Source organism: Symphodus melops, assembly GCF_947650265.1.
Source record: "Symphodus melops genome assembly, chromosome: 15".
In the NCBI taxonomy this organism is placed as follows: Eukaryota; Metazoa; Chordata; class Actinopteri; order Labriformes; family Labridae; genus Symphodus; species Symphodus melops.
The window spans coordinates 19,198,603-19,225,385 of NC_136705.1; the positions used below are offsets into that span (position 1 = coordinate 19,198,603).

Sequence of the window (26,783 nt, forward strand, 5' to 3'; positions counted from 1 at the left end):
ATATATAAATAAACCAACTATATATATTTATATTTATAGATGCTTTTTTTCTCAGCTGTATCTGCATACTGTTTATGTTATACTCTATACTGTTGTTAAATATATGTTAAGATAGAATGAGAGTTACACAGTGGTCTGTCTAGCCCTGGAGTGCATTCTGAGGAGTTAACCCGTTGGCCGCCACTTCGACCTACCCTCAAAACCTCGCCATTGTCATGCGCTCTACACAGAACTGATCTCAAAACAGCCCCACTCCCCTGTATTATCTAGTCCATGATTGGTCAAATTGTGCATAGCATCCTGAAGTGAGGACTTCAAAAATCCTCCCAATGTTCTGGCTTTAAGTGACCAGGGGCTGGTCTGAGATCAGGCTTCTTCTCCGAAGGCACTTCCGAAAGGACCATGAACTGTCCACACGCCCGGCTACTATAGAAACAAAATGCATAGAGCAAACATCGATGTGTTTAATGAGTTTTCATGGCTGTCACTGCTGGCAGTCAGGTTCAGTAAAGAACACAGCTACATACTTCAAGAGGTCTGATGCTGTTTGCAAAGTTGTTTTTTTGTGATGAAACGCCACAAGAGGAATGTGATGTCTGATCCTGGCACTCAATTTCTACAGCATCATTTTCATGCTAACAAAGAACTGGGATTAAACGTGACTGACGAGGTCAGTTTCAATGTTTTCTCTCTCTCTCTCTTTCTCTCACACACACACACACACACACACAAACACGCACAATAACAAACTCACATAATTAGTTGTCATCTGGGTGCATAATTGTACGGGAACGACAAATATCATCTGGCACAGGAATGGGTCACGGTGGCTGAACTTCATTAGTGTTGAGGTGTGGGTTCACATAGGACACGCATTCAAGCTAATATTGAACACCGATAGTTAGACTCATCTTTTACTGTAAACGGACGCTTACAATGCAGCATTACAAACACACCACCAGAAACCCTTAGGGAAGACTGAATTAACTTTTAGCGTTGAGATCCAGTGCTACGAAACCCGCTCCGGAGTTCATCAGAAAAAAAAAAAGAAAAAAAAAAAACCAGGAGGCTGTGAATATGAACCTTTACAAAGACAAAATAAAAAATATCTATAATTTACATTACTAGCTCGCTGCAGTGTACCTATTGGTGTAGTGTGTAAGGGTTCATTAGTGTTCGCCGGGGAATGGAGAAGAAAGCCGCAGCTTCCTGTAGTGGCAGCCAGCCTCCTCTAGGGGCAGCCGAGCGGAGTCCACAGGACTTTACTTTGTTCTTGATCAACTATAGTCATGATCTGAGTGCAAATGTAAGGGAGGGTGCCGCCCTGGACAATACCTGTGAAGAAAGGAGGAAAACGGAGGGAGTGTGAGACAGAAACATAGAAAGTGTGTTTGTGTCATGGTCTGTGAAGAAAAAGTGGGTGTGGCTTCTGAATATGAAATTAAAGCAAGTTCAGATATGTCATCCGTTTTCATTGTTCGAAACGGCCCTGCTAGTTGCACAGAGAATCACAAACCAGATAGGATAAATAAGCATCATTACTACTTGATTAACTATCATGTACACTTTTTCCCACTAAATTCATGATGTCATTTGCAATTTTAAAGACTTCATCAATATACTATGATTTAAATTTGTAAAAAATAGAAGATAAAGCTAGCTATGCTCTCATCTGTGATTTACTTGTGCTACTTTAAACCCGACAGAAGTTACGATGCCGACGCTTCAAACCAACCAATGGGTGAAGTTCTGAAGTCGACGCCCACTTCTTTAATACAGTCAATCTTTTTTTTTTTACTGTCGGCCTTTAAGGGGCTCATTATTGTGGTGCCTTTTGAAAAGTGTCTTCATGTTGAACAGACCTGTGAAGAACTTGCTGTACTCTTGTTCGATCTTCTGTGCATTTTCAAACTGCTCCTTGGAATGTTTTTGAGACACTTTGTCCCTCAGATAAACAGGATCTTTCTGCTCCCTGTGGTGGAGAGAGAGAGAGAGAGAGAGAGAGAAAAAAAAACATCCATAGTCACGGAGGGCTGTGGAACAAACAATCTTTCAGAAATCAAGTCACGAAGAAGGCAAAAAGTATTTTAATGCTGAGAAAGGAAATGCACATTTTACATCGATGACAACTCTTTCTGATCAAGCCTTTTTTTTTAACTTTTAGATCACTTAAAAAACAAGTGAAGAAGGGATACAGCATCCTCACACAGAGAGACACTATCTTTGTATTTCATTTATTAACGCCACACACGAGGAGAGGGAATGACTGGACTGTCAGTGTGGTTTAGCTAAACTTTCAGTGAAGCGGTCGTTTGTTATGAGAAGGAAGGTTTCTACTTACTTTATCTGCTTGGCATTTTTGTAGCGGACAAAAACAACTATTGGATAAATGTGAACACTGTGGAGCCTTTCGATGGCGTGCGGCGCTATGTCCAGCAGGCAGTGACAGCCCTTTGTTGGAAAGAGAAAGAAAGATGTTGTGTAAAAACAAAAATCTATATACAAAGGGGGATCTGGATTTAGTTCCAAGATTAAAGATGATCTGCAACAAATAAAAGTTGTATTGGACTAACGTTTTTTCTTGTCATGATAAAATCTGATAAGACAGATAGTCTTTTACCTTTTCTGTTATTTCCTTTATAGAAGCAACAGTGGTCACATCAAAATGGCCACTTCTGCGCTTGTAGTCGATGAAGAGGCAGTCCTTGACTCCCCGCTCGATTGCCTGCTGCGATGCCTTCATCACCTCTGCAGACATGACAGGAAGAGTCAAACAAGCAAAAGGCTTTGAAACTGCTGGAGGCGGTAACAAGTCCTAACGTCGACTTTTAGAAGCAGATAAGTCAAACATCTTCATAAGTCAAACATTAAAAAAAACTAACTTCAGGAGGAGGTTAACTCACCCAGTACACATCTGCAGAACTTTCCGGGGGACTCTTTGACCAGCATCTCCTTGACGGGGTCAGTGAGCGGCCCGATGACGAGGACCGGCCGGGGAGAAGTGCACTCCACCTTCTGGACTCGCTGGTACGCCAGGCTCACGCAATCTGACATAAAAACAACACACAGATCAATTAAGTTTTCCAGCAGAGACTTTGAGGTGTTTACCGTTTTATCCCTGCCAGATGCCTCCATCTTTATTCTCACCGTCAAGGAATGGGATGGAGTCCGTGCTGATGGCGTCCAGAGCCACCGTTTCTTTGCTGTCTTTGGAGCTGCTGCGTTTGTGTTTCTGTTTCCTCCTGAAGAAGGACCTGCGTGCCGCTGCAGACAAAGTCTTAGCGGAATCTTCCTTCATGTCAGTCACACTGTGTCTGCGGTAAAACTCTTGGTCCATCCTACAAAAACACACGGAAAAATGAGGAGGAACATCTATGCATCGGTGTATGAAAGCAAGACTGTACTTAAATAGTGAATGTAGTTCAAAGAGAAAATAAAAGATTTTTTCCTCTCACTAAGGATTGTTTTGAGGACTTCTTTTTTCCCTTTAAGGTTAGAGCGTGTGTTTGAAAGTCAACTGACAACTCTCCTTTGAAAGCAGCTGCAGTCTGGCACAGAGCAGGTGCTCCATAGCTCAGGGTCAGGGTCCTATATCGAGCCTTCGAATCTATCTGGACTTTCCCTTATTATGACGACATAATGTGCTTAGAAAAAATGTTCCTTTCTGCAATAACCCTGAGAAAAGATCCGACATGCTTTAGTGTCGAAGCCTTATAGACATAGACGCATTTTCAAAATTAAATCCTTCAAACTACAGTGTCAAAGCTTTGAGGGTTTTTTTTACTTTACTAAAACCCAACCAAAGGTGGAGAGGACAATTTTAGATAATTGTTCATAGTCAGCATCGTCTGCCATTGGAAGCCATATTCAAACACATGTCTTCACATCTATTTTAACTGACTTATCAGCAGGTTCAAACTAAAGAACCCGACAGCGTCTTCATTTAAAGAAACGTCCTGAAAGCTTTCGTTTCTTGAAGGCCTGAAGCTCATGTCCCTGTGGAGGTCAAATAAGATCCAGCGGGTGTTGAAAAACACTGCTAAAGTTTGACTTGTAGATCTCAGATTTTGGATGAAAAAAACAAAGGTTTGATTTTTTTTTTAGAACTCTTGAGAACTTCTTGTGATTGCCTCTTTCCCCCCTCAGGCTTCATGTAAGAACAGAACAAAACGTTTCCCATCATCTGATTTTAAAAAGGAGATTTGCGTTTTGTCTTGCGCGGACAGTAAGGACCTTCCATTAAAATGTGAGGGGACCGTCTGAAACACACTGAAGGGATGTGACAATACAAACGGGTCCTTCCTTTCTATCAGTGTGGTGCAGATTGTTTTCACAGCTGTTTCAAAGTGTCCGCCAGCTCAGAAATGTACGTGTGTAAGCGCGCACGGCATTCTCCACCCACATGTACTTGCTGGGGATCTGCCCCCTCTGGATCTGCTGTGCGTTCTCATCTAGCTGCCAGGCCATCCAGGTCCCGAAGCTGCCCTTTGGCAAAGACTCATCCACGTACAGGATGTCATCCTTCTTAAAACTGAGGTCCCCCTCGGCCTCTCCCACCCGGTCGTAAAGTGCTCTGGTGAGAAGGAGAGACAAAGAGATGGTGGAGTGAAAAAGAGAGAGGCGGAAGAGTTGGTGAGGTGAGTATCAGACAAGAAGAGCAAACAATCTTTTGACAGTGTAGGCCTTTTTTTTTTTGGCCTGCTGTTGTTTGGACTCTAATAAGTAATCCCGGAGCAGTCTATCTGTGACAGCCAGCCAGTCTGAGTGTATTTACTGCCGATGACATCACAAGCCCACTTGCCTATATGACAAGTGACTGCGGCAGCTGCGGCGACAGACTCGCAACAATAAAAGCGAGACTATTTTAGAGCTTCGTTTTCCATCCGGTCCGGTCCTTGTACAACCGGAGCAGGAGTATGGTTCGCATTGCCGGCAGTAAGTCGGACCTGTTCCCGGTGCGTGTTGGCCTCCGGCAGTTCTGCCCTTTGTCACCGGTTCTGTTCATTACTTTTATGGACAGAATTTCTAGGCGCAGCCAGGGGCCGGAGGGGGTCTGGTTCGGGGACCACAGGATCTCTTCTCTGCCTTTTTGCAGATGATGTGGTCTTGTTGGCTCCATCAAACCCGGACCTCCAGCGCGCACTGGGGCGGTTCGCTACAGAGTGTGAGGCGGCTGGGATGAGGATCAGCACCTCTAAATCTGAGGCCATGGTTCTCGACCGGAAAAAGGTGGTTTGCCCTCTTCGGGTTGGTGGGGAGTCCTTGCCCCAGGTGGAGGAGTTTAAGTATCTCGGGGTCTTGTTCACGAGTGGGGGGAAGATGGAGCGTGAGGTCGACAGACGGATCGGTGCGGCGTCTGCAGTCATGCGGTCGCTGTGGCCTCGGGGTAGACCCAGGACACGCCGGAGAGACTATGTCTCTCGGCTGGCTTGGGAACGCCTTGGGGTCCCACCGGAAGAGCTGGAGGAGGTCTGGGGTGAGGGAAGTCTGGGTGTCTCTGCTTAGACTGTTGCCCCCGCGACCCGGCCCCGGATAAGCGGCAGAAAATGGATGGATGGATGGAGTTTTCCATCCATATGCAATGTTTTTCTAACGGCTTGAAAAAACTCAGAGCACTAAAAATGGATACGTGTGCAGAGAGATAAGCTCACCAAAATATGTAGTGTGATTAGCATCACCGCGGTCACACAGTGGATCTGGGACATAATTGGTTAGATGAGAAAGATTGTCCAAGAGGCACTCCAGTGGTGCTTCTATATATAGCAGCACGGACAAGGGAGGAGGGCTGCTCGGGGAAGATTAGCGTGATCCTTTTAGCAGAGCTGAAACGTATAATTGTTGCAAAACGGTCCGTGCGCACGTACCTAATATAAAAGCCGTCTCCTGGGACATCTTTGAGCATGCTGAAGTCATCCGGCCGATGCTGCACCTTGATTGTGACCGTCTCTGCGGGCTTCAGCATCTCCACGTACACCTCTTCGGCCGTCTTATTCTTCATATTCACAGAGTTATACTGAAAAACAAAGGGGTGGTGATGGGGGGGTGGGAAATGTAGTCAGTGTTTACACTCCTCTGTGAAATCATTTGCTGTGCCTGTGAAGGCTCATCTAGTAAACAGCTCCGTTTCCTCCAAGCTTTCAGCTGTATTAAAGTGTCGCACTATAGATTCCTGCCATGTGCGGGGGAAGGAAAAAACAAACAAGATGGGAGATTGAAGGACACGCTGATGCCGTGCGGCCCCCGATGACAACGCTGCAAAGAGCATAGCAATTCAAAGAGCAGAGCCTTTGTGGCGGAGAGCTAAGTGGAAGCATGCCAGGAATTGTCTATTATGAGTTTGCGGCGCTCTGGATGGATCGCCAGCGCGGAGTGCGAGAGAATGCAGACGAGGAGATCAATGGAGAATAATGACAGGCAGCAGAGGAAGTGTCAGCTCCTTCTGGCAGTGCTCGAGTGAAAAGCAACAACAGCACACAGAGCTTCACCACAGATTATACAGGAAGAGTTCAGCTTTGAGATTAGTCCAAAAAAAAAAAAAAATGGACAGAACGCCAACAAGTCTTTACTGTCTTAGAAAATCTACAGCACGTCAATTTAGGACACTGAATACAACGCCTACTACAAAACAGATTTCTCCCAGCTAGCAAAAAAAATAATAAAATCAAAGAATCTGAAAAATGAAACAAAAAAGTTAAGCCTTAAAAACTCTTTATCACTATACATTGTAAAGCTGAAACTTAAAATGCCTTGGAGACATTCTGCTCACTGCTCGTGTGATGACTTATAAAAAGGGAATGCTTCCTTATGTTTGTTAAAGTGGTTGATTTACGTCCACCTATAATAAAAACAACATTTATTTACGAAAATAAAATGCATCCTATTCCCTCTGCAATAACCACCTCAAACAAAATCCAACAGAAACTTTTTATCAGCCTGGGTCTTTAAATGGGCACAGCTGAGGAGAGACAGGAAACATGAAGGGCTGATGTCAGACTTGAACCCACAACCTCTGCAAATGAGCTGAATGACGTAACCTCCAGGCCAGTGGTTCTCAACTGGTGGGTCAGGACCCGTAAGTGTGTCGAGGAGATGTTTCCACCGGGTCGTAATGTGTGCAGGGCAAAGAAAAGTCTATGAAGCTCTTTTTCAACATCTCTGTTTTTAATTACATTTCTTTGATCTGTCTTAAGTTTACTTCTTAAATAACCAATTCTTCATGAAATGAATATGATTGGTTGAAAAAAAAAAAAAAAAAGAGCATCAATTTGGGTCCCAATTCTTCCATGGGGGGGTTTGGCAGTGGGTCCTGATGATGGACTAGTTGAGAGTCACTGGTCCAAGCTGTCCAACAGCCCTTTAAATGGGATTTAATGCAAGCTGTGTTTATTGTTTGAGCCTCGTTCAAGGAGGATTTCCGTCACAGGTTGTTTAGTCAATAAAGTCGATTTACTCTAATAGGTCATATTTTCATGTTTTACGGTGGAATAAACAGATTTCTTTTGGCTTTTTACACTTTGATTATCAAACAGGAAATCCTGAAAAGGACCAACATAGTGCTTTCAAAGATCTTCATATTTCAATTTGTAAATAATTTAAATAACCGCACATACATTTGAATCTCAATTTCTTCTAATTTCTTTTCAAATTTGGAACCTTCTTCAGTTCGTCTGTGACATAAACCACGATAATAATTATTTTTGATTTTCGTCGTAATACAACAAATTAATTTAAACTTCAGTACAGATGGAAGGCAAGAGAAGCTCCTGTTATACATGGAGGATGTCGTCTATGCATGCCAGTTTGAGTAAAAGTGTTCATACCTCCAGGATAAGGTCCCCAGGGAGCAGCCCATCCGGCCCTCTGGCTGGACTGTCCTCATCCAGGCTGTCGATGTAGACGCCCCGCAGGTTCCCTCCACAGAGCGTGACTCCCACCTCCACACCCGGCCTGCGCACCGTCACAAGCCGAGGCTCCGCCACCTTTCTGCTGCCCTCAGATGGCATTCTGTAAAACAAAGGGAAAGTTACTGAAGTCCAACCTCAAGGCATGGAGGAACCGTTTCTCTCAACCCCAACATAAAATCAATGAGCCCCCCCCTGGTGGTTAAATGTTTGTGATACCTGATGAAATTGTTTGGGCTGGTAGTGGGCGTGGTCTGCTTGGAGGAGGGGGTGAGCGTGCCCTCGTCCTGCTCGCTGAGTGTATCGATGGTGGAGTGATTGTCGGGCGTGGCAGCTCCGCTCCCCTGGGGGGTCGACTGAGTGCTGACTGGCTCCAGGCGGGAGCTGCACAAAATATCATCAAGACATGAAAAGAGATGCTTTAGTTCCATCAGTAAAATGACATTAAACGAGGTCTCTGGCTTTGTGTTCTTAACCGAAAAGTTTTACACACACTCACTGTTTCAATATTTCAACTGCCCATTACGAATGTGTAGCGCTTTGAACCTTTCACAGACAAAATGAGAGAAGGCTGTCTTGCAGTAATGATAACTCATTTTCGTACCAAGACGAGCACTTAAAATGTAAAAACCAGGAATACTTTCACACAGAGCACACAGTTAGCCTTTGCTGTTGCCGCTATATCATGCTATATGCAGATACAGAAAGCAAAATGTAGTGAATGAAGCACAGCATCGAGGAGAAGAGTTGTGAAATGTGAAAACTTTCAAGAAGGTCTCAAGAAGGCACATTATTTATGTGTTTGAAAGAGGTGGACATTGAGACACAACAGATTCGGGACGTTTACAGCAAGCTCGAGCACATTGACATCGATGCTGAAAAAAACAAACATTTTTGAGACAAACAGCTTTACAGTTCACATTTAGCACCTACTTTTCTGAACAGCTGCTGGTCCACATATTCTGTTGTGTTAACTCAGCTACAAGTAAGAGGTTGTAAGCAATGAAAATTTATCATCCAGCCTCACTGGTTCTACACCTGACCATGTGAAGAAATCTAAATGTGCAAGTCATGCTAAAGCGAAACACTTAATGGAGCTGAGTCATGAAGCAGCCGAGCAGTTCCTCCAGGCACACTACGCACCCCCCCTCCACACACACACACACACACACTGAACATGGTGAGAAACCTCCATGTTACCTGGAGCGAGAGTGGTTGCCCAGCTGATACATGTGCGGGTTGTACTGGGCCATGATGGTGATGGTGTCACACTGCTGGCCGATGATGAGACGAGCCTGCTGCTCCGTAGCGTTCCGCAGATTGATGCCGTTAAACTAGTAAAGAGAAAAAAAAGAAAAAAGATGAGATGACTAACAGATCATAGATGCAGAAACACAGTGTGTGTTCAGTCTGTCACTGGTTTGAAGTCATGGTTATGAAGATACTTCTTTAAGTTGACTGAGGATTAGTTTAGCGGATTTATTTCGCATTTTGTGGGTCGATAGACACTCAGGTTACCCAAATAAAAGTTCAAAAACACGGTAAAAGTGGATTTTTCATAATCCCCTTTAACTCTCAACAGGATGCTTTTTAGTCCATTCAAACATCACGATCATACTGGACAGAGTCACAGATCTCAAACGTTCTGGAAACTACTGAGCTGAACATCTGTCCTCTTTTTTTTTCTTCTTCTTATTTTTACCTCTTTCTGTCGTGCTCTGCTGATAAGATAAGTGGGAGAAATGACGCATACACTTGTGAGGTGGCTTTTCAACACAAAGGCAAGAGCGTCATCACCTTTAGCAATCAAAAAAAAATCACTCTGCAGAACTCCTCAGTGGCACGAGACGCAAACTTTGCTTCTCTGTGTTGTCGTCCGTTACACTACTCTAATAGTAGCAGCACTAATGCTACAACTAGCAATCTCGTACTTTACGCAAGCTAGAGTTAGTATGTTAGAAAAGTAAGTGACGCAAAAACACTTTGAAGCTTTCTGATTGAGACAATGTTTTCATTTTGAGTTTGAACCACACTTCCTTCAGACCACAAATATGACTTTTAACTGTTTGTTTGTTTTTTTGCTAAAACCAGTCTTTATATATATGCTAATGACAAATTATGTATTTGCACTGTTGGTCTTCACAAGGCCAGTTCTGGTATATTGAACTTCTCACTCAGTGTCAAAAACATTCACACTGGGGACCTTTCAAAGAAAAAGTTCACCTCATCTTGATCTGACGTTGCACCAGAAATTCAATTTGCTCAGCCATTTCTCTCAGTGAGTGCGTTTCAGCAAGAATTTAAATACTGGGAACTGTGACAACACTAATGAATGCAGTCTTGTAGGAAGTGAAGCTCCACATATATATATATACATATATATATATATATATGTATAGTAGGCAGCAGCCTTTGAAGCCACATTATAAAAGAAGTATTAGTGTTTGAGTTCTCCAGCGTTTTGCTGCTCTCTGACGTGCCTCTACTGGGTTTTTTGTTCATGCAGTTTGAAGCTGTAACCTTTGTCGACATACAGTAGGAGGCTCATACCTCCAGTAATTGGTCTCCATACTCCAATCCGGCCTGGTGGGCGATGCTACCTCCAGTAACTTTAGACACAAAGATCCCTCCGTTCTCCCCGCCGACGATGGAGATGCCCAGCGGCTCTACACCTTTGTGCACGATGACATTACGGGGTTCCTCTAAGTATGGCCTTGTGGGAAAGAGAAATGTGTATGAATGAAGAGCATCAGAGAGAAACAGTTAAGAGGATACCACACAGGAGCAGCTTGATGTTTTATTTACAGATCTGGAGAGTTGCCCAAAAAAAAGAAAAATCTCTGGATTTTTCTCTGGTTGTACAAAGTCAAACATTTCTTAAAATATACTCTGATTTAAAGAAATGTTCAGCCCTGATCTCCCCTGATCTCCCCTCCAGGCCTGTAAACTGATCATCTCTCACCACTTTTCACCTCCTTACAGAAGAAAGACAGACTCAAAGTACATAGGAGTGTGTGGTCATCCTAAAAGCACAAGCAAGTGAATTCCTTTTCCATGAAGGAGATTTGCGTGGACTTGTTGAGTCTTCAAAACAAGTTGACTCTGGACATGGAAGACACATCCATGAAGGCAGATCAGAGGAATGGATTAGCAGCCAGAGACGGGGGGGGGGTAAACAGAGTGGTGGTGTTCAAACACGGCCATGACCCTGAAGCTGAATAATAATACCATTGCATAACGTACATACTGCAGACTAAAGGGTGACTTGGCTCCAGGCCAAAACAAATGCATGCATATTGTCCATGTCATGATGGAGCATGGAACCTGCATGCAATATCTCTGTTTCGGGAGGGTTTTCCGGCATGGAGGGAGTCGAATGCGGAGATGTCAACATAGCACTGAAACGTCTCATTTCAGCGAGGGAAGCTAATCAGGTCTATCTCTATCAGCGCTAATACTGTAGCATGCACAGACGTAGCCACCTGGGACTTCACAACACTCTTAAGAGGGGAAAAGAACATCACAAATTCTAATTTTGCAATATAGGGTATGAAAACGGCACAAGACTGTTCTGCTCCTTTGTGTTATGTCCTCGACAGCACTGAAGCATGACAACGACGTGAACTCGGAGGAGAGAGGGAGGGGAGCATTCCCTTGATTTTTTTTTAGCACTTTGATGGAGAACGAACCTGAGGCTCCTGAGAGAGGAGAACCTCGGCCTTGCAGCCAGAGGAATCCTTAGAAAAGATCTGTTACGGTAAAGAGATCTGGAAGCGGAGAAGTTGCAGAGAGGAAAGCGGGAAGGAGATGAAAGAGAACGGGGGGAGGGGGGGAGAGAGAGAGATAGATATACAGAGACAGTAACAGCGTCAAAGACAACGAGGTGTCGGTGATACAAAATGGGACAGAAACGTTGGAGGGAAGAACAAAATCAAACTCCAACACATTGTCAGAGCACTGCGAGAAACAGCAATAGGCTTCCGTGAAATTATAACTCGAGTTTTAATAGGATTTCATTCTGAATTTCAATGAGGGCTTGCACAACTCAGGCAGTGATAGACCTGTTGCCTGGCAACGCCTTTTCAAATAGCCTAGGATGATCCCTAATGCCAGACGTAGGCCATATAGTATCCGCCTCTGAAGCGTTCCTTATAATCACACTCTCCATCAACATCTGCACCCTCTATAAAGCAGATGTGTGGTTATTCATGAAAACAGAAAGCTCTCACGATTCTTATTCTGCCAAAGAAAGCGTCTACTCAATGCATTCAACAACAATCAAAAGAGTGAAGATCATTTTCTGTATTGCCTTTAAAAACAAAGCCGATCTGTGATTACCCTTTTCCATCATACCTGTCTTTCCTGCGCTCCCCTATCGGCACGGGGCTGACCGAGATCCGAGGTAAAGTGGAAATGGAGCCCTGCGATTGGCTGCTGGCGAACGAGGAGGTCTCCAGATTGAGTGGTGATTGTGGCGGAGTGATGAGACTGGGACTGCTACACTCCGAGTGAGAGAGGGAGCCTGCAGCGAGGGAAAGAGGGAGTGTGGTGAAGGACGACATTTACATCTTCCAAGAAAAAAATCTAAAGCTGGAACAAACACCGAAGTGGCAGGACATCAGCAGATACGACTGAGCCGACTGAATGGAAGCTCAGTTTCATAACAGACTTACTTATTACAGTTCATGTAAAATAAAACAGGGCCCCAAAATATGTAAACAACAAATATGGCTCTACGCAGATGAAGGTGTGGGTTTGAACTTTTTTTTTTTTTTTCCCAAAGGGTCACATGACTTTCATTTCCGTCTTTCATGGTCATATCCATAATTACAGATGGTAATACTGTGGAGGTAACCAGAGACTTCAAATGATGAAGAGGGTAAAGGTAGTTGACTAACATGCTGTATGTTTTCATCAAGTTTCTCATCAGTATTCATTTGGAACCCTTTTCCACATTTGAGCTCTTTGCTAAAGTAATATATTTGTGATTTGCACAATCTTGTGTTTTTACGTACAAGCTACAACACATCCATTGTCCCTGTTGGGGGGGAAAAAATTGTGTGAAAACGGCCTGATTGAGTTGTTTATCAGAAGGAGGAACTTTAAATGTGGCTCCTGTTCACCATCTGCCGGTGCTGTAAAACCTTTATCGTGTTTATACTCATCACCCCTGAAAGTCAAAGCAGGCCTGGAAGTGAGTACACAGTCTCTAAGGAGCACAGTACCTCTGTCTGAGCCCAGCATGGAGCGAGGGTAGCGTGGAGTGGAAGGGATTTTGATCCTCTCTGTGCGGTACTGGACATTATTGGAAGAACCTGGCAGATGGAGGAGAAGAAAAAGAAATAAATTCTGCGTAATCTCACAAAAAAAAAAGGACGACAAAGGGACATCCAGTCTGTGAACTTTGATGCGTGCGTGCGTGCGTGTCGGACTGACCGAGTCGAGCGCTGGAGGGCAGTGAGTTTGTACCGTGTGACGCTCTGCTGCTGCGTGAAGACGAGGACTCAGAGTAGTCGCCCGCACGCTTCTGCTGGCTCAGGTCCAGGCTCAGACGACCCTGGTGCTGTGGGCTGCAAACGGCAAAAATCAACAATTATTAAGAAAAATTTTCAATAACCATGTTTACAGAATCACTGGAACGTGCCGGATACTTCACAGCTCAGAATTCATTGAAATGTTGGCGCAGAACAAAATATACAGCACAGCAGTGTTTAGGAAAAGCAATCAAGTTCAATTGGGAGATTTTGGAATTGGGAAAGCGAGTGATGGAAAAGTCTTTAGAATAATAACAGGCTCTGTGTTAGCGTGAGCGCACGGGGAGCTAACCTGGTGTGGGAGTGCTGGTGACAGATCTGCGAGGCGACAGATGGACAGTTGCTGGTGTGAACGCGGTGGCTGCGCACGGTGTACACTGGATTCCTCATCACGGCCGTCACAGCGGGGCACGGAGAGAGACCCCTGTGGGCTGAATCTGATAAAAGCACCGACACGCCGCCGCGTTAGGAGAAGCTGGGAGTCAATGATTCCTCCGAGTTGCATTTCAGTGTGTGTGTGTGTGTTTTTTTTTTTTAATGGAAACATTCGGTGAAACTCACTGGGAGGTAGGGAGCCGTTGTAGACGGTGGGGACGAAGCCGACACTGTGCCTGTGGGAGCGGCTGGGGGAGGAACGCAGCATGTCCCTGGGCTCGGGCGAATGCTCGTCGTTAGAGTAGCTCTGTGAGGAATGACAGAAACAGTTACCGTCTCCACCTGCAGGGCTTCACAAAACACCATTATGTCTAAGGAAGAACCCTTCACCCCTTTACTGGAGACAAGTACCATAAGGGGGAAAAAATGACAGCATGAACATCCCGCTACAGTCAAATGAACATTTATCCCCCCCGCTGCTTTCTGCGGTGGGCTCGGCGGCCTGCAGACGTAGCCAGGCATGGCTGCCTGAGCCCCAGGCACTGACTCAGCTCCCGGGCTGTGTGGCTGTACCGGTGCAGAACCATCAATCACTCCGACACCTTGGCTAAGAGGCGAGTCCCAGAGGCACGACTCAGACAAGGCTGTAAATTCTATTACAAAATGGATTCTTTGGCTCCACTGGGATGATTTGAAATGTTGGGGCCATTTTAAATTCAAACACTTGTGAGATGGATCGTGTTCTCTTTAGGAAAGCTTCTCATAACAGCTGCTTGAATTGGTGCAGGCATTAAAAAAAAAAAAAAAAGTTCAGAGGAGAAATTGAAAGGCGTTAAAGCCTGAGGTTTAACACTCGATACAGAATCCACGTTTTTTAATTGACTCACTTGGAAGCTGGGAAGCGTGATGGTCTGCGGCGTCATCCTACGACGAAGGGCAGGGGCAGATTTAGGGCGGGGCCTCTTCACCTCGGGTTCCTCCCCCCTGGTCCGACCGATGTCCTCGTCGCATGACTTCCTCGAGGTCAGTACCTTGCCATCCAGGAAATAGTGGTTTCCGTTCCTGTCTCTTTCTCGCTCGCTCCTCTCTCGGCTCTCTCCCGCTGCCGTGGAGATGGACGCCTCTCCCTTGCCGTCTGATGTGATGGTGCAGTCGGAGGCGGAGCTGCTCTGGTGCTTGTGCTTGAACTTGAAGGAGTCGCTGCGAGTGGGCGGAGTCGGGGGGGTCGGGGTCGGGGTGGATGACGAGGAGAGGGACTCCGTCTTTGAAGGCTGAGGGGAGTGCGAGGCTGCAGCAGCTGCGGCGGCGGCTACTGCTGCGATCTGATTGGCCGCCATGTACTCCATCTTGGAGGAAGGCGTTTCTGGGCGTTTGAAAGTGTCCGGGTCGAAGATGGACTTCCTCTGTTTGGGCGATTTGTAGATGGAGAGTTGGGCTGCGACTGTGATTGGGCTGCTGCTGTCGGGTGCGACTGACATGCCGCCAGCCATCATTTTGGGCCACGTTCCCCCACTGTGCTTCTTCTCCAGAGTCGTCTCCACGGTGATGCAGTCCGAGGCAGAGACGGGATCAAAGGGCAGGGAGGAAGGCGCCTTAGTGTAAGGGCAGCACTCTTGGAAAGCGCTCGGCCCGTAGCGGCCGGTGCCCAAGTCAGAGGCCGGTCGGAGGCTCATGGCGTGGAGGGAACCCGTGGAGAACGGCTTGCTGATGTCGCCGTACGCCTCGTCCGATTCTCCCCTGACCTTCCTCCTCTCCCCGGAGATGCTACCCGTGCTGGTGCTTCCGACGTCCGGGCAGAAGATGTCAGTCTGCGTCGAGCTGTTGTGTTTGAGATTGCGGCTGTTCCGCGAGTGAATCTCCGACGCGTGAAGACGCCCGTTGGACTTCTCGGATGAATCCCGAAGACTCTCAAAGATGTTCTGGCCCGATGTGCTGTGAGGGAAGAACTGCGAGGAGGATGGATGAAGGAATTAGAAACAGTTTCATGGACATCATTGTAGATAAAATGAAAGTAAATAAAATTAACTGGTAATGATTCAGATCATTTACTTTTCCAAAACCTTAAAGGGGAAGTTTGAAAACTGTAATGTAGGGCATGCAAAATTAGAGGGAGAGACTTTGAAAGGTTTCTAGCATAGCTGCGGTAAAGAAGGAGCTCATAAGCAAAGAGGTGGCCCACCTTCATGAGAGAGAGGCTGAGAGAGTCCCTGCAGCTCCTCAACAACGCCTCACACTCCGTCACAGATTTGTTATCGAGGGCGATGCCATTTATCTGGGGAGGAAGACATCGGAAATAAGGACAGGTCCTTCAAAACGCTGAAACAAAGCGAGTTCAACTTTCGGTACTTCACCGAGGCTCGAGGCGCTTCTACCTGTCACCTCTACGTGTTTGTAGATGTGTCAGATGCACGCCCTCCGAAACACGTAGAGGTGACACATCTCCTGATCAGGAGTGAGGCCTGGGGCCTGAGATGTGCCTCGCTCCGCTGCCGTGTGGAAACCACTCACACACTCAAAAAAAAAAAAAAAAAAAAATCTAGGCCAGCACTTTTAAGTCTGAAGAACACTGCAATCTGCACATTTCCATCACAATGGGCTCTGCTTATGAGACTTTTTTTTTCTTTTTTTCCCAGAGATATGAAGGCGCAAAGTGAGTAATGTATTAAAGCTATCTCAAAATAGATTGAGGAGAGAACTTCCTGCCCTCACTGAGAAAATGTCCGATACATTTCACTTCACCTCTCTGAGCCGTTGACTTCAGCTACCGACATCCAGATGCATGCGATGCATATTTCACTTCAGATTCCTGGACTTTGTAAAACCCACATTAGCATCTAATAAGTGTTACATAAACCGATGTGATTCACAACCACAGGAGCATGAAAAAAAAACACGATACTCACGATTAAGATCTCCTTACACATCAGCTGTGCTTAGAACTGCTGATTGTGGTTGCGGCAGAAGTATCATGTTGAATGTCTCCGACTCGGTTAATTGGCGAGCAGAGATGTGGAAGTTCTTTGGGATTTAAAGGTTATGCACGGGTTTCATGCTTAATTTAAACTAACAGGGGAGTTAAGATTCTGCAGCTACAGGCAGATTAACTTCATAAAGGTGACCTCGTCTCTTTCTCTCTCTCTCTCTCTCTCTCGCTCACGACAAAGCTGTGTCGCTCCATTACTGACGCTTTTCTTCCATCCCTTCATGTACGAGTGTGTTGCACTTGTGTGTGTGAAGCAGCAGCTCCACCTAGGCCTCTGCAGACTTCTTTTTTTTTTTTTTTGAGGATTTAATCAAAGCAGGAGACTTTACTCCTCGACTTCACACACTCCAACCAAATCCAACCTTATCTGAGGGGTTTGGGGTGTGGATACTTGAAAAGGAGCGAGGCCTGGATTAGAAAGCCAAAGGAGCCTGTGTGAGCTGATGTGGAAGAAGGGGGGGTATGAAATATAGATGTGTATAATTAAAGAGGATTTTCGTGGGAAGCGAAACAAGACTCACAGCGATCAGTCTGTCTCCGACTGTGAGAGCACCTTCCCTGGCTGCCGGGCTGCCCTGGGCGAGGGCGGTGACAAACACGCCGCTTTCCAGACCGATTCCACTGTCTGAGGCACCGAGGAGAGAAACGGGTTCAGATACGTCAAATAACAACAAAGTAAAGAGACAAATGTCCTTTACAGTTTAGCAGCAGAATATACCTTTGTGTCCCACCAGGTTGATGTGAACCGGAGTGACCAGCCTTCCTCCGAGAGACTTCCTCCTTCGTACCACCATGTTGATCAAACCTCCAACATTAAGGACCGCCTTCACCACCTGCTTCCTGTCCTTATTGGTCAGGTCCATGTCATTGATCTTCAACAACCAATCATTAACTCTGGAGACAAATCAGAGAGCACAGTGAGACTTTGACTCATTCACTTTTAAAGGTCCTGCGATGAGCTTTTGGTTTGTGTCGATTTTTGGCGTCCCCTTGTGGACAAAGTGGTCACTTCTCATGTCCAGTACATGAGTAGGTCATGTTTCTTAACATAAAGCCTCCTGCTTTCTTCTGACAATCACATTCATCTCTCATCAAGCATCTTCGACATGGGTCACTCAAAAACAGGCTGAAATACAAAACATTATGGAAAAAGCTCATTTATGCCGATGGTCTTGTTTGCTCATACAGAGGCATCACTATTCATTAGATTCATTTCAATTCCATTAAAAAAAAAGGGGAGGGCGGGGGGGGGCAGTAAATGAACGACAGTGCAGGTATACTAAAATTTAACAAAAAACTAAAGTGTCAAAAAAAGAATAAAGTGTCAAAATATAAGCACAAAAGTTTAAAGAAATAGTACATTACAAAGTGAATTACAAAAAAGAAGGTATATGTGGACCGTGATCGGACTAAAGCTTAGAATAATTGAGGGTTCAATTACATAACAGCAATAAAAACTCATTTAAACTGGAATTAAAAACAAATTAAAAAAAAAAAAGTCTAAAGTGGGGTAACCTTGGCTCGTACCTTAACCTTCCATCTGCGATACTTCCTTTGTCCACCCTCGTAACAAATATTCCACAATCTCCTGGTAAATAAGGATCATTTACCCCCTCTGCAATATCAAATCCAAGTGCCTTCAAATCCATGTCCTCCTGCAAAGGACGAGAATATAAATGTCAGTACATATCCATTCATTTTGACGACTTCATTTCAACATCATCAACTTTGGGCAGTGTTTAAAGCTCTGTGGCGCGTCACCAAGTCGCCCTCAGTGATAAGAGCCGAGCGTCTTACTCTGTCTTTCTCAAACTCCACCACCTCCGTCTCCCACTCCAGGGAGTCCGTGTCGATGGCCGAGTCGTGCGAGCTGTGGGCCATGAGCTGACAGAAGCGGGCCTCCTTTTCCAGCTGGCTCTCCATCTTCTCCCTACACGAACACAAACATGGCACACGGGGGTTTGGAAGGTAAGTCACTTAGACAACACAGAGAAAGGATCGCACTACCAGTCTGACCACTGGAAACTTTTAGTGTTTTAACCGAAACCACAACTGACTTATACTTATATAAGTCATATTATATATATATACTTATGACTTAAACTTAGTGCTGCTGTAGCATCTAAAACAATTTATCTGAAGGAGTTCATCACAAGCAAACATTTGGATCATTGTTGTTGTTGGGTAGATCTCAGCCTCCTTTATCTCTTCAAAATGTCTGCAAGTCATATTTAGCCCCATGGATTAATACCTTTTTTTACAGATTTTCTTTCCATAAAAAACTGATTTATTCTACCTAGAAGTTATAAAATATTAATTTTACAATGTTTTATCCGTGCGCCTTAACATCTTTGTGTAACTGTATTCTTTTTGATTCATTACTGGATAACATTTGCACACTGATTTTCTTCTGTGTGGGGAGTTCATGACTTTTGGCCTTGATTTTTGTTGGGTCCTTCCAACTTTCTGTGTTGTGAATCATATTGATATTGACTAAGAAAACTAAAAGTAGAACGCACACAATGCCCCACTGTCAAGAAGATGTATGGTGTACTATCGAGGCATGCCTTAAGGGTTCCTGTGACTTTAAAACCCCAATCTAATATTATCCTTTACAGGATGTGTGTGTGTGTGTGTGTGTGTGTGTGTGTGGGGGGGGGGGGGGGGGGGAGTCTGAAAGTCACTGCAAACTTAATCCAAAGCTTTGACTCCAAAATGTGTTGCAGTATACACTTCAGTCAGCAGAGGGAGCTTTTGCATACAATATGAACGTGTTAAAAGGCAAAGAGGGTGAAGAGAGTGAGAAACAAGAGTATGTGTGTCCAAAACCGTGCTGCTTCTCCGGATTACACTTTTAATCTGAGCATGGAGAAACAGCGCCAGGCAAACAACGATGAAGTCTCCGAAGGCAGAATATCACAGTTCACGCCCTGCCACACACCGAGTGCGACGGCTCGAATTGACAAAGACGGCGCAGCACAAGATGTTGGCTGAGCAAGCAGAGGCAATGTGCTCGGTGCACTGCGGGAGAGCCGTGCTCGGATTCCTTGTCAATAAACCTTTCCTTTACATTTGAAACCTTCTGTGGCTTCATTACTCACTTCAGTTCTTTGAGCTCTCGCAGCCCGTCGTTCTTCTGCTTCCTCATATCGTCCAGATTACGCAGGGCATCTGCCAAATCGCTTACTGCCCTGTCTCGCTCCCGCCGCAGGTTATCGCACAGAGTCCTGAAGATGAAGCGGAGAGAGGTGGAGAGACGATAACAGAATCAGGGCCGGTGATTGTGTGAGATCTATAACGCAGTACGTGCCTTCAATTTCTGTCAGGGAGTCTTAACCAAAGTGACTCGGCGCACTGACCTTATGCTCTCCCTCTCCGCCACTATTTTGTCCCTCTCCTGAAAGGCCCAGTCGCGTCGACATTTGGCCACCTCCGCCTCCTGCGTGGCCTCCTTCAGTTCCTGCGACATGGCCTCGTACTGTTTCCTCAGCACCTCGATCTCCTTATTGGCTCGTTCCATGTCCAGGGTGGCCGAGTCTTGTTTCTTAGGACAAAAGAGCACACGTGAAGGAAATCAATGATGACTCACTGCAGAAACCTTTTTTCATGATACTTGTTTTCAGTGTTTACAGGGAGAAGGATAATTGCACATGGACCAGGATCTGTCGAAGTTACTAGCTGGATTGCTCTTCCTGTTTGTTAACTGAGATTATTTAACATGATGAATGAATGTATTTTCTATGTTGTGATACACAAAGAGAGAAGTAAAAAAGGACCAGACCCCAGGAATGTTTTTTTAAAGGCTTAAGCTGCAGCTTTTTTAAGAAGGGCGGGCCAACAAAGATCCAGGCAGAGAAGTGACCAAAATCCACTTCAGTGTCAGACCCCTGACATCCTGTAATCCACTGACTGACAGCTCCATGGATGCACTAAGCTCCACGTCATGTTTTTAACCTCTGACTTCACGCTGTCAATCCCAAAGGTGCAGTGCTTTTTGTTACCTGTCTGGCCTGGTAGTACTCTCTGAGCAGCTGATCCCTTTGAATGATGGCCTCCGTCCTCTCCTTGCGAGCCACGTCCCTCTCCTCCCGGACCATCTCGATGTCCTTGCAGGCCTGGCTCAGCTCCTTCTGGGCCTCGGCCTTGTCCTTCACCTCGTGGCAGTACTTCTCCAGAAGCTCGTTCCTCTCGCAGATGGCCCGGTCGCGGTCCACGAGCGACGAGTTCAGCTCCTGCCGCAGAACAAACGGAGTGAAGTGAGAAGGAGGGCGTCTGGTGAAGTGTGAGTCATTAATGCAATGTGAAGAAACTATCCGAGGGCCGATGCAGAGTGATCCAACACGAGTTAGGAATCTCTTTTGTCTGTCAACCAGAGTGTGCAGTAATAGTCTTCAAAAAAGGGCTGGTGGAGTTGAGCTGTTTTATGCAGTGTCCTTGGTGAATATGGCCTTTGATCCACTCACTAAAGAGTAGATGTCTGGCTCAAGTCATGAACAGACGCACTAAAAACCTGACAGGATGATATAAAATTCTCACAGAGGAAATGGTTAAGTCAGTATCTGTCAGTAAGACGGGTCTCTCGGGGAATCTGGGAGGGATTAAAAATGTCAAGAAAAGTTTTGTGAAACTTTCCATTTCCATTGAGTTATGACTCAGATATGGGAAAAACTTCAGACATCGGGTGAAGTAAGTTCATGTGACATCGGTTTATGTGTTGTGTTTCTGTGAGTTCATTGAAAAGAATGATACCTCTGATGACTCCACAGTAAATATGTTGGCAGCTGGTTAGCTTAGCTCACTATAACCAATGAAAGCGGGGGTAAACATTAGCTTTGTAATGGCTCAAAAAAGAAATCTAGACATTAGCGTTAGTCTTGAAATGTAGAAGATAGATTATATATGTTATGATTATTATTATATGTTACGACTGACATTCTGAAGCCTGATACCTGTCGCAGTGCCTCCAACTCCTCACTGGCCACCACTCTCTCTGAAGACGTGTTTTTCAGTCGAGCTTCGGCAGCCTCCAGCTCCGTCTGCAGCTTGTCCAGCTCCTTGATCACCTGGTCCCTCTCGCTCATGATGAGACGGTACTCATTGAACACCGAGTCCCTCTCCTCTTTGAACTTGTCGCAGTCCTTGGACGCCTTCAGCTGCAGGTTCTTGTAGCGCGTCACCTCCGACTGCAGGCGCTCCATCTCTCTCTGAAGCTCCTTGTTCTGAGCCGAGGATTTGTTCAGCTCTTGTTGCACCGAGTCGAACCTGTGAGAGTGGAGACCGGATGGAAAAAAAAAAAAAAAAAAAAAAAAAAAAAAAGTGTTATTCCGGCAGCAGCTTGAGTGTGGCTCCTTCCGGCATCTGTTTTTTACTGCGTGTGTGCAGGTGAGAAGTGCTTCCTACCTCCGCATCGAGGTGGAGTACTGCTGCTGGTAGTGCATGGCAGAGTCTCGTTGTTTGAGCAGCGCATCCATCTGCTTCTGCAGCCTCCGGTTCTCCTCCTCGGCCTGCTCCAGGCGGCTCAGGTCCGTGTTGTGGTTGGCCACCTTCTCGCTGTAGCGCTTGCTCAGAGCGTCATACTCCTTCTTCACACCCTCCAGCTTGTCCATAGCTGTGTCGTACAGTTTGTTCAACACCTCGGACGAACCCTTCTCTCTCATTACCTGAGAGGGACAGCAAAAGTTATATGAAACAACTTTTCAGATGGTTCAAAATGTTGATGCCATTCCAGTAATTTTGTGCTTTGCCTGTTTTTTTTTTTTTTTTGCTGTGCCGCACCCAAAGCAGCAGATGGCATCAAAGTGTAGACAGGATTCTATTTTTACAGTGCAAGCAAATCCTTTGCAAGCATCTACAATGTCTTTTTTTTTTTTTTTTTTTGCATTTAAGCACAGAAACTAAGTGAATCAGCTGCACAATTATGTGTTTTATGTGTAGAGAGTGTCCTTCAGACTTCATTATTCATCCCCTGTGGGACTGGATGTCTCATTACTGCGGGTCTAGCTGATATAGTCGTCCTGCTGCTGTGACCCGAGGGCTGTGTTGACCTCGTCTACGCAGCAACACACTGCGTATTCATGGATCTTATAGCTACACGGTTCGGGTCAGTGTGCCCTTTGCCCAAGCAGAAGCCCTTTTTCTTCTCCGCCTGCCCTTTTCAGAAATGCTCTGTATGCACTTCCCTCTGCTTGGCTGCCCTGTGCTTTTAAGCACTGCAGTGTTCCCATGGGTGCTGTGTGAGACAGTACTGCACAGTTGTCCAATACGGGTCAGAGCACCCTTGGTACTGTTCAGAACAAAGTATTCAGTGGATTAAAGACAACAGGTAATATTGTGTGGAGTTCTGAAATGCATGACTTCAAAATATAAAGAGTCAGAAAAAAAGGTTGATTTTGTTTTTTTTTACGGTTGTAGCACTAGTGCCATATGAGTAAATATCTGAAGGCAATTCATGCCCTTATAACATCTGCTCAGATATAGCACACACCCACATGTCAGTTTGGGTGTGTGTGCGCACGTGTGTGTGTTTGTGTGGATTGTTTACCTGCTGTTGCTGCAGCCGAAGGTCGGCCAACTCTTTCTGGTCTTGACCGTGCAGTCGCGTGAGCTCCTCGCAGCTCTGTTTCACGTGGTTGTGTTCTCGGACGAGCTGGGTGTTGTCCCTCCTTAGTGTCTCCATCTCCTCCTTCAGCTGTGTTTGTTCCCCCAACACGCGGCTGTGCAGCATGCTGGGAAGAGGAAACGCGCAAGTGTACATAAGGAGAGACGGATTACAAATGCAAATAAAGATAACAGACAGAGAGCTGATTGCACCGAGTACACAGCGGCTTTGGAAGCCAACATAATGTAAAGTAAAGTTAGAGGTCATGTATTTTATGGACATGATTTAAAAGGTAGACACTGTTCGAGTATTCAACACTACAGAAAATCAAATCTCTTTAAAAAGAGTTAAAATTCCTTTCATTTTGTTCTTCCTAACTGACTGTAAATATTACAACTCCTGTGAGGAACTTTCTGTTTGTTTTTGGCGCCCCCGGTAGGAAAAGTGGTATATCTTAACTCTTTACTGTTTTTTTATATACTTGTTCTTTAACACACACACACAAAGAAAATCTTCCCCTTTGCCTTTAACAGTCAATGTGTAGACTGTAAGGTTATTTCTGCAGTGTGCTGTTAATAACGTCATGTGACACCTGCTCTGTGACAGTCGCTTCAATGAAACTATAAATCTTTATCCCGATTGTCTGGTTTGCCTAAGCAGGACATAAAGAGACAGACTTTCATTTGAGTCTGTTTCAGGATCAGTTAAAAACCCCTGTCATGAGCTTTAAGAGGCAAAACAATACATGCCTAGATTTACTGTTTTGTTCAATTCAAAACATCTACTTTTGAGTAGGATTGAATTCAACTTAATTTTACAAGTCACTGTCTGCTTCTTCCTCTTCATGCTACACAATATGCTAACAAGCTACAGTCTCAAACAGCTAATACAGTGTGTGATCAACCTGAGCCTCTGCAGCAGAATTTGAGCTGCAGCTTATACGACTTGTTAGATTGAATGACTCAATCACATAAATGACTCTAATTCCAGTATTTTTTTTAAATCATGTACTTCTGGGTTTTTTTTTTCCTGTGTCGCCAATTGTCTTTCAATGTGAGAGCCAGCTGTAGCTCCAAGGGATGTTCTTTCAATTAGGCTAATTGTAACACCATGCCAGTGCTTGCTACAATTCCAATAAAATAATGCAATAAAACGTAATTGTCTCTGGGCTGAAAAGCAGCAGGTTGCTCGTGACAGAATGCTAATCCTACTCTTGCAACATTTGCACACACACATACTTCGGACCTACGCTCATTACTGCCTTCCAACACATTGCATTAAGACAAGAATTGATAGAGTAAAAAGAGCCCTTCCTTTGCAACAAGACAGAGAGAAAAGGTAGCATAGCACTTGGAATACTTACTGGTAGAAGTCGGCCTCTTTCACGGCCTCCTCGCACCTCTTTAGTGTTTTGGTATGCTGGTTCTGGAGAGACTGCAGATCTGCCATGGCTCTCATGCATTGACTTTTTAGACGCTCATAGTCATGACTGGGTTTTGAATTGGGCCTTGAGGATAAGGAAAAATAAATAAAAAATGAAGAATGAGCGCTCGAGCCAGCAGCCTTGTATGACAATGAGGCCAAACGAAGCTCAGATAACAGAGTATTTAACACATCGTTGGTCTTGGCCTTGCATACAAATGTAAAAGCTGGAATAGGAGACTAACAGTAAAAAAAATAAATCCTGCTCTGTCAGCAATGCACAAGTGGATCAACTTTTGCTAAATAAACATCTGGTAAGTGGAGCACATGAAGTTTAATTAAGCAGCCAGTGTCAGTGCTCTATTTCTGCAAGGTACAGTCAACATTATTCCAGTCCACGGAGATTTAAGAGATGTAAACATGCCAGCCAGAGCACAATGACTAAAATCATCTAGTGGGAGTAAATATCACCAAAGATAAACTATGCTGCTCTGTAATCAATGGATCTCAGGTTCAGAGTCACCAGTTGGTGCCGGATGGATTTCATTGAAACATATAAAATACCCAATCATAATTACTGCAGACGTATTCTTAGACAGCAGCCAAATTTTAAAGTGACACCAGAAGGAGATTCGGTAATAATGACTCGGCAGGCCTGCCAGGATTTTGCACCTGCAGTCGTCGAAGGTGGTCCCAGGCGATGCCAACGCCAGACGCTTACGGAGCTCATCCCTCTCCCTGGTCACCTGGCGGAGCTGGAACAAGATGGTGTCCAGGTTGTCGCCGGATGGTCGGTTGTCGTTGATAGCTGGGGGCGGGGAGGACGCTTCGCCGTTAACAGGCGAACCTGTGACAGTGAGCATGAGGAATATTGATCAGGACACGCTGGGGGAAAAAAAAAAGGTTCCCCAGAACGCTTATCATCCTAATCACTTGGGAAAAAAAAGACAAGATGAAATATCCAGTTTAGATGAATTCATCTCATTTGCTTTTCTGACTTGGAAAAAAATATGGATTATCCCTTTAAGGTGATTTTACACATACATTAAACTCCTCAAAATGTTCAGACGAATTCAGGCTGAGCTGCACGTGTGAACACAAGATGTTACCTGGATTTTTCCTGCCAGCCCCTTAGAAAAAAAATGTCTGAGTGAAGTGTGGACGCAGCAGGAAGAAAATGAACCAAAAGACAAAAAGAGATGATGACAAATACATCAAGATGATGATGAGAGCAACCAGTGCAATCATCTAGTACTTAGTAAGTCTTATAATAATGTTCTTCAGCACTTATTTGTTGATAATGTAGCTTTGATAATAAAAAAAAAGGCAAACACTGGCATCATAGCGTGACTGTTTGCTTTGTCGGCCATAACCACGTGGTCTTTTTTTTTTTTTTTAAACACGCCTCATTGGACCCCCTCTAACACGCTCTACGGGGAAAGTCTCCAGCTGAGAGGTGGTGGTGTAATATTTGAAAAAAAGGCTTTAGAAAGCAAAGGGAACAAGGTCAAAAGAATGACGATGACCCCGAGGGATTAGGCAGCAAAAAATAAAAATAAGTTCAGTGCTGGCCAGCAGTTATGGCAGCAACCGCCTGCTGTGGAAAAATGGACTTTGGCGTGACAATTTGCAGAAATGCATCTTGGATTTACAAGACTACACACCAAATGGTAATCTCCCACGAGATAATAAAAAAAAATAAAAAATAAAATAAAAAAGTACAACAGAACGCACAGATTGGATCTGGTGATGTAATGTAACTCTGGTACTGTATGTGTCCATGCAGACTTAGATCGTACTTAAGCACTCGTGTTTGGAGTGCCGTGGAAGTATTAGTAGAATAATGACACACGTGGAAATGAATCATGTATTTCTCTGGACCTAATCCTCGTCTTACTCGCCTTTTCTAAAACGTGGTCGCTCCACTCGTGTCCGACATGAACATTCACAGAGAAAGAGTCATTCTCTTT

The 26,783-nt window shown here is 44.9% G+C and overlaps 1 protein-coding gene across 3 annotated transcripts in view; it reads right to left on the reverse strand.

The window, feature by feature from the left end:
- dlg5a (discs, large homolog 5a) overlaps window positions 1–26,783 on the reverse strand; it is a 39,712-nt gene continuing 12,929 nt past the window's right edge. Inside the window, exons 3-34 of one of the 3 annotated variants that reach the window (XM_079362892.1) lie at window positions 25,486–25,660; window positions 24,755–24,898; window positions 23,335–23,518; window positions 22,194–22,453; window positions 21,743–22,055; window positions 20,795–21,025; window positions 20,153–20,337; window positions 19,895–20,020; window positions 18,591–18,723; window positions 18,321–18,448; window positions 17,512–17,687; window positions 17,315–17,418; window positions 15,990–16,082; window positions 14,698–15,756; window positions 13,997–14,117; window positions 13,728–13,872; window positions 13,371–13,471; window positions 13,127–13,216; window positions 12,255–12,423; window positions 11,591–11,668; window positions 10,452–10,614; window positions 9,102–9,235; window positions 8,121–8,285; window positions 7,821–8,004; window positions 5,865–6,013; window positions 4,403–4,573; window positions 3,148–3,338; window positions 2,904–3,047; window positions 2,621–2,748; window positions 2,342–2,451; window positions 1,863–1,972; window positions 1–1,335 (exon numbers count right to left, since the gene is read on the reverse strand). In XM_079362892.1, coding sequence (XP_079219018.1) covers window positions 1,232–1,335; window positions 1,863–1,972; window positions 2,342–2,451; window positions 2,621–2,748; window positions 2,904–3,047; window positions 3,148–3,338; window positions 4,403–4,573; window positions 5,865–6,013; window positions 7,821–8,004; window positions 8,121–8,285; window positions 9,102–9,235; window positions 10,452–10,614; window positions 11,591–11,668; window positions 12,255–12,423; window positions 13,127–13,216; window positions 13,371–13,471; window positions 13,728–13,872; window positions 13,997–14,117; window positions 14,698–15,756; window positions 15,990–16,082; window positions 17,315–17,418; window positions 17,512–17,687; window positions 18,321–18,448; window positions 18,591–18,723; window positions 19,895–20,020; window positions 20,153–20,337; window positions 20,795–21,025; window positions 21,743–22,055; window positions 22,194–22,453; window positions 23,335–23,518; window positions 24,755–24,898; window positions 25,486–25,660 — 5,768 coding nt within the window. In that variant the 3' untranslated portion in view covers window positions 1–1,231. Of the gene's footprint in view, window positions 1,336–1,862; window positions 1,973–2,341; window positions 2,452–2,620; window positions 2,749–2,903; window positions 3,048–3,147; window positions 3,339–4,402; window positions 4,574–5,864; window positions 6,014–7,820; window positions 8,005–8,120; window positions 8,286–9,101; window positions 9,236–10,451; window positions 10,615–11,590; window positions 11,669–12,254; window positions 12,424–13,126; window positions 13,217–13,337; window positions 13,472–13,727; window positions 13,873–13,996; window positions 14,118–14,697; window positions 15,757–15,989; window positions 16,083–17,314; window positions 17,419–17,511; window positions 17,688–18,320; window positions 18,449–18,590; window positions 18,724–19,894; window positions 20,021–20,152; window positions 20,338–20,794; window positions 21,026–21,742; window positions 22,056–22,193; window positions 22,454–23,334; window positions 23,519–24,754; window positions 24,899–25,485; window positions 25,661–26,783 lie in introns of all 3 variants that reach the window. The other 2 variants (XM_079362891.1, XM_079362893.1) reach the window with 2 other exon arrangements.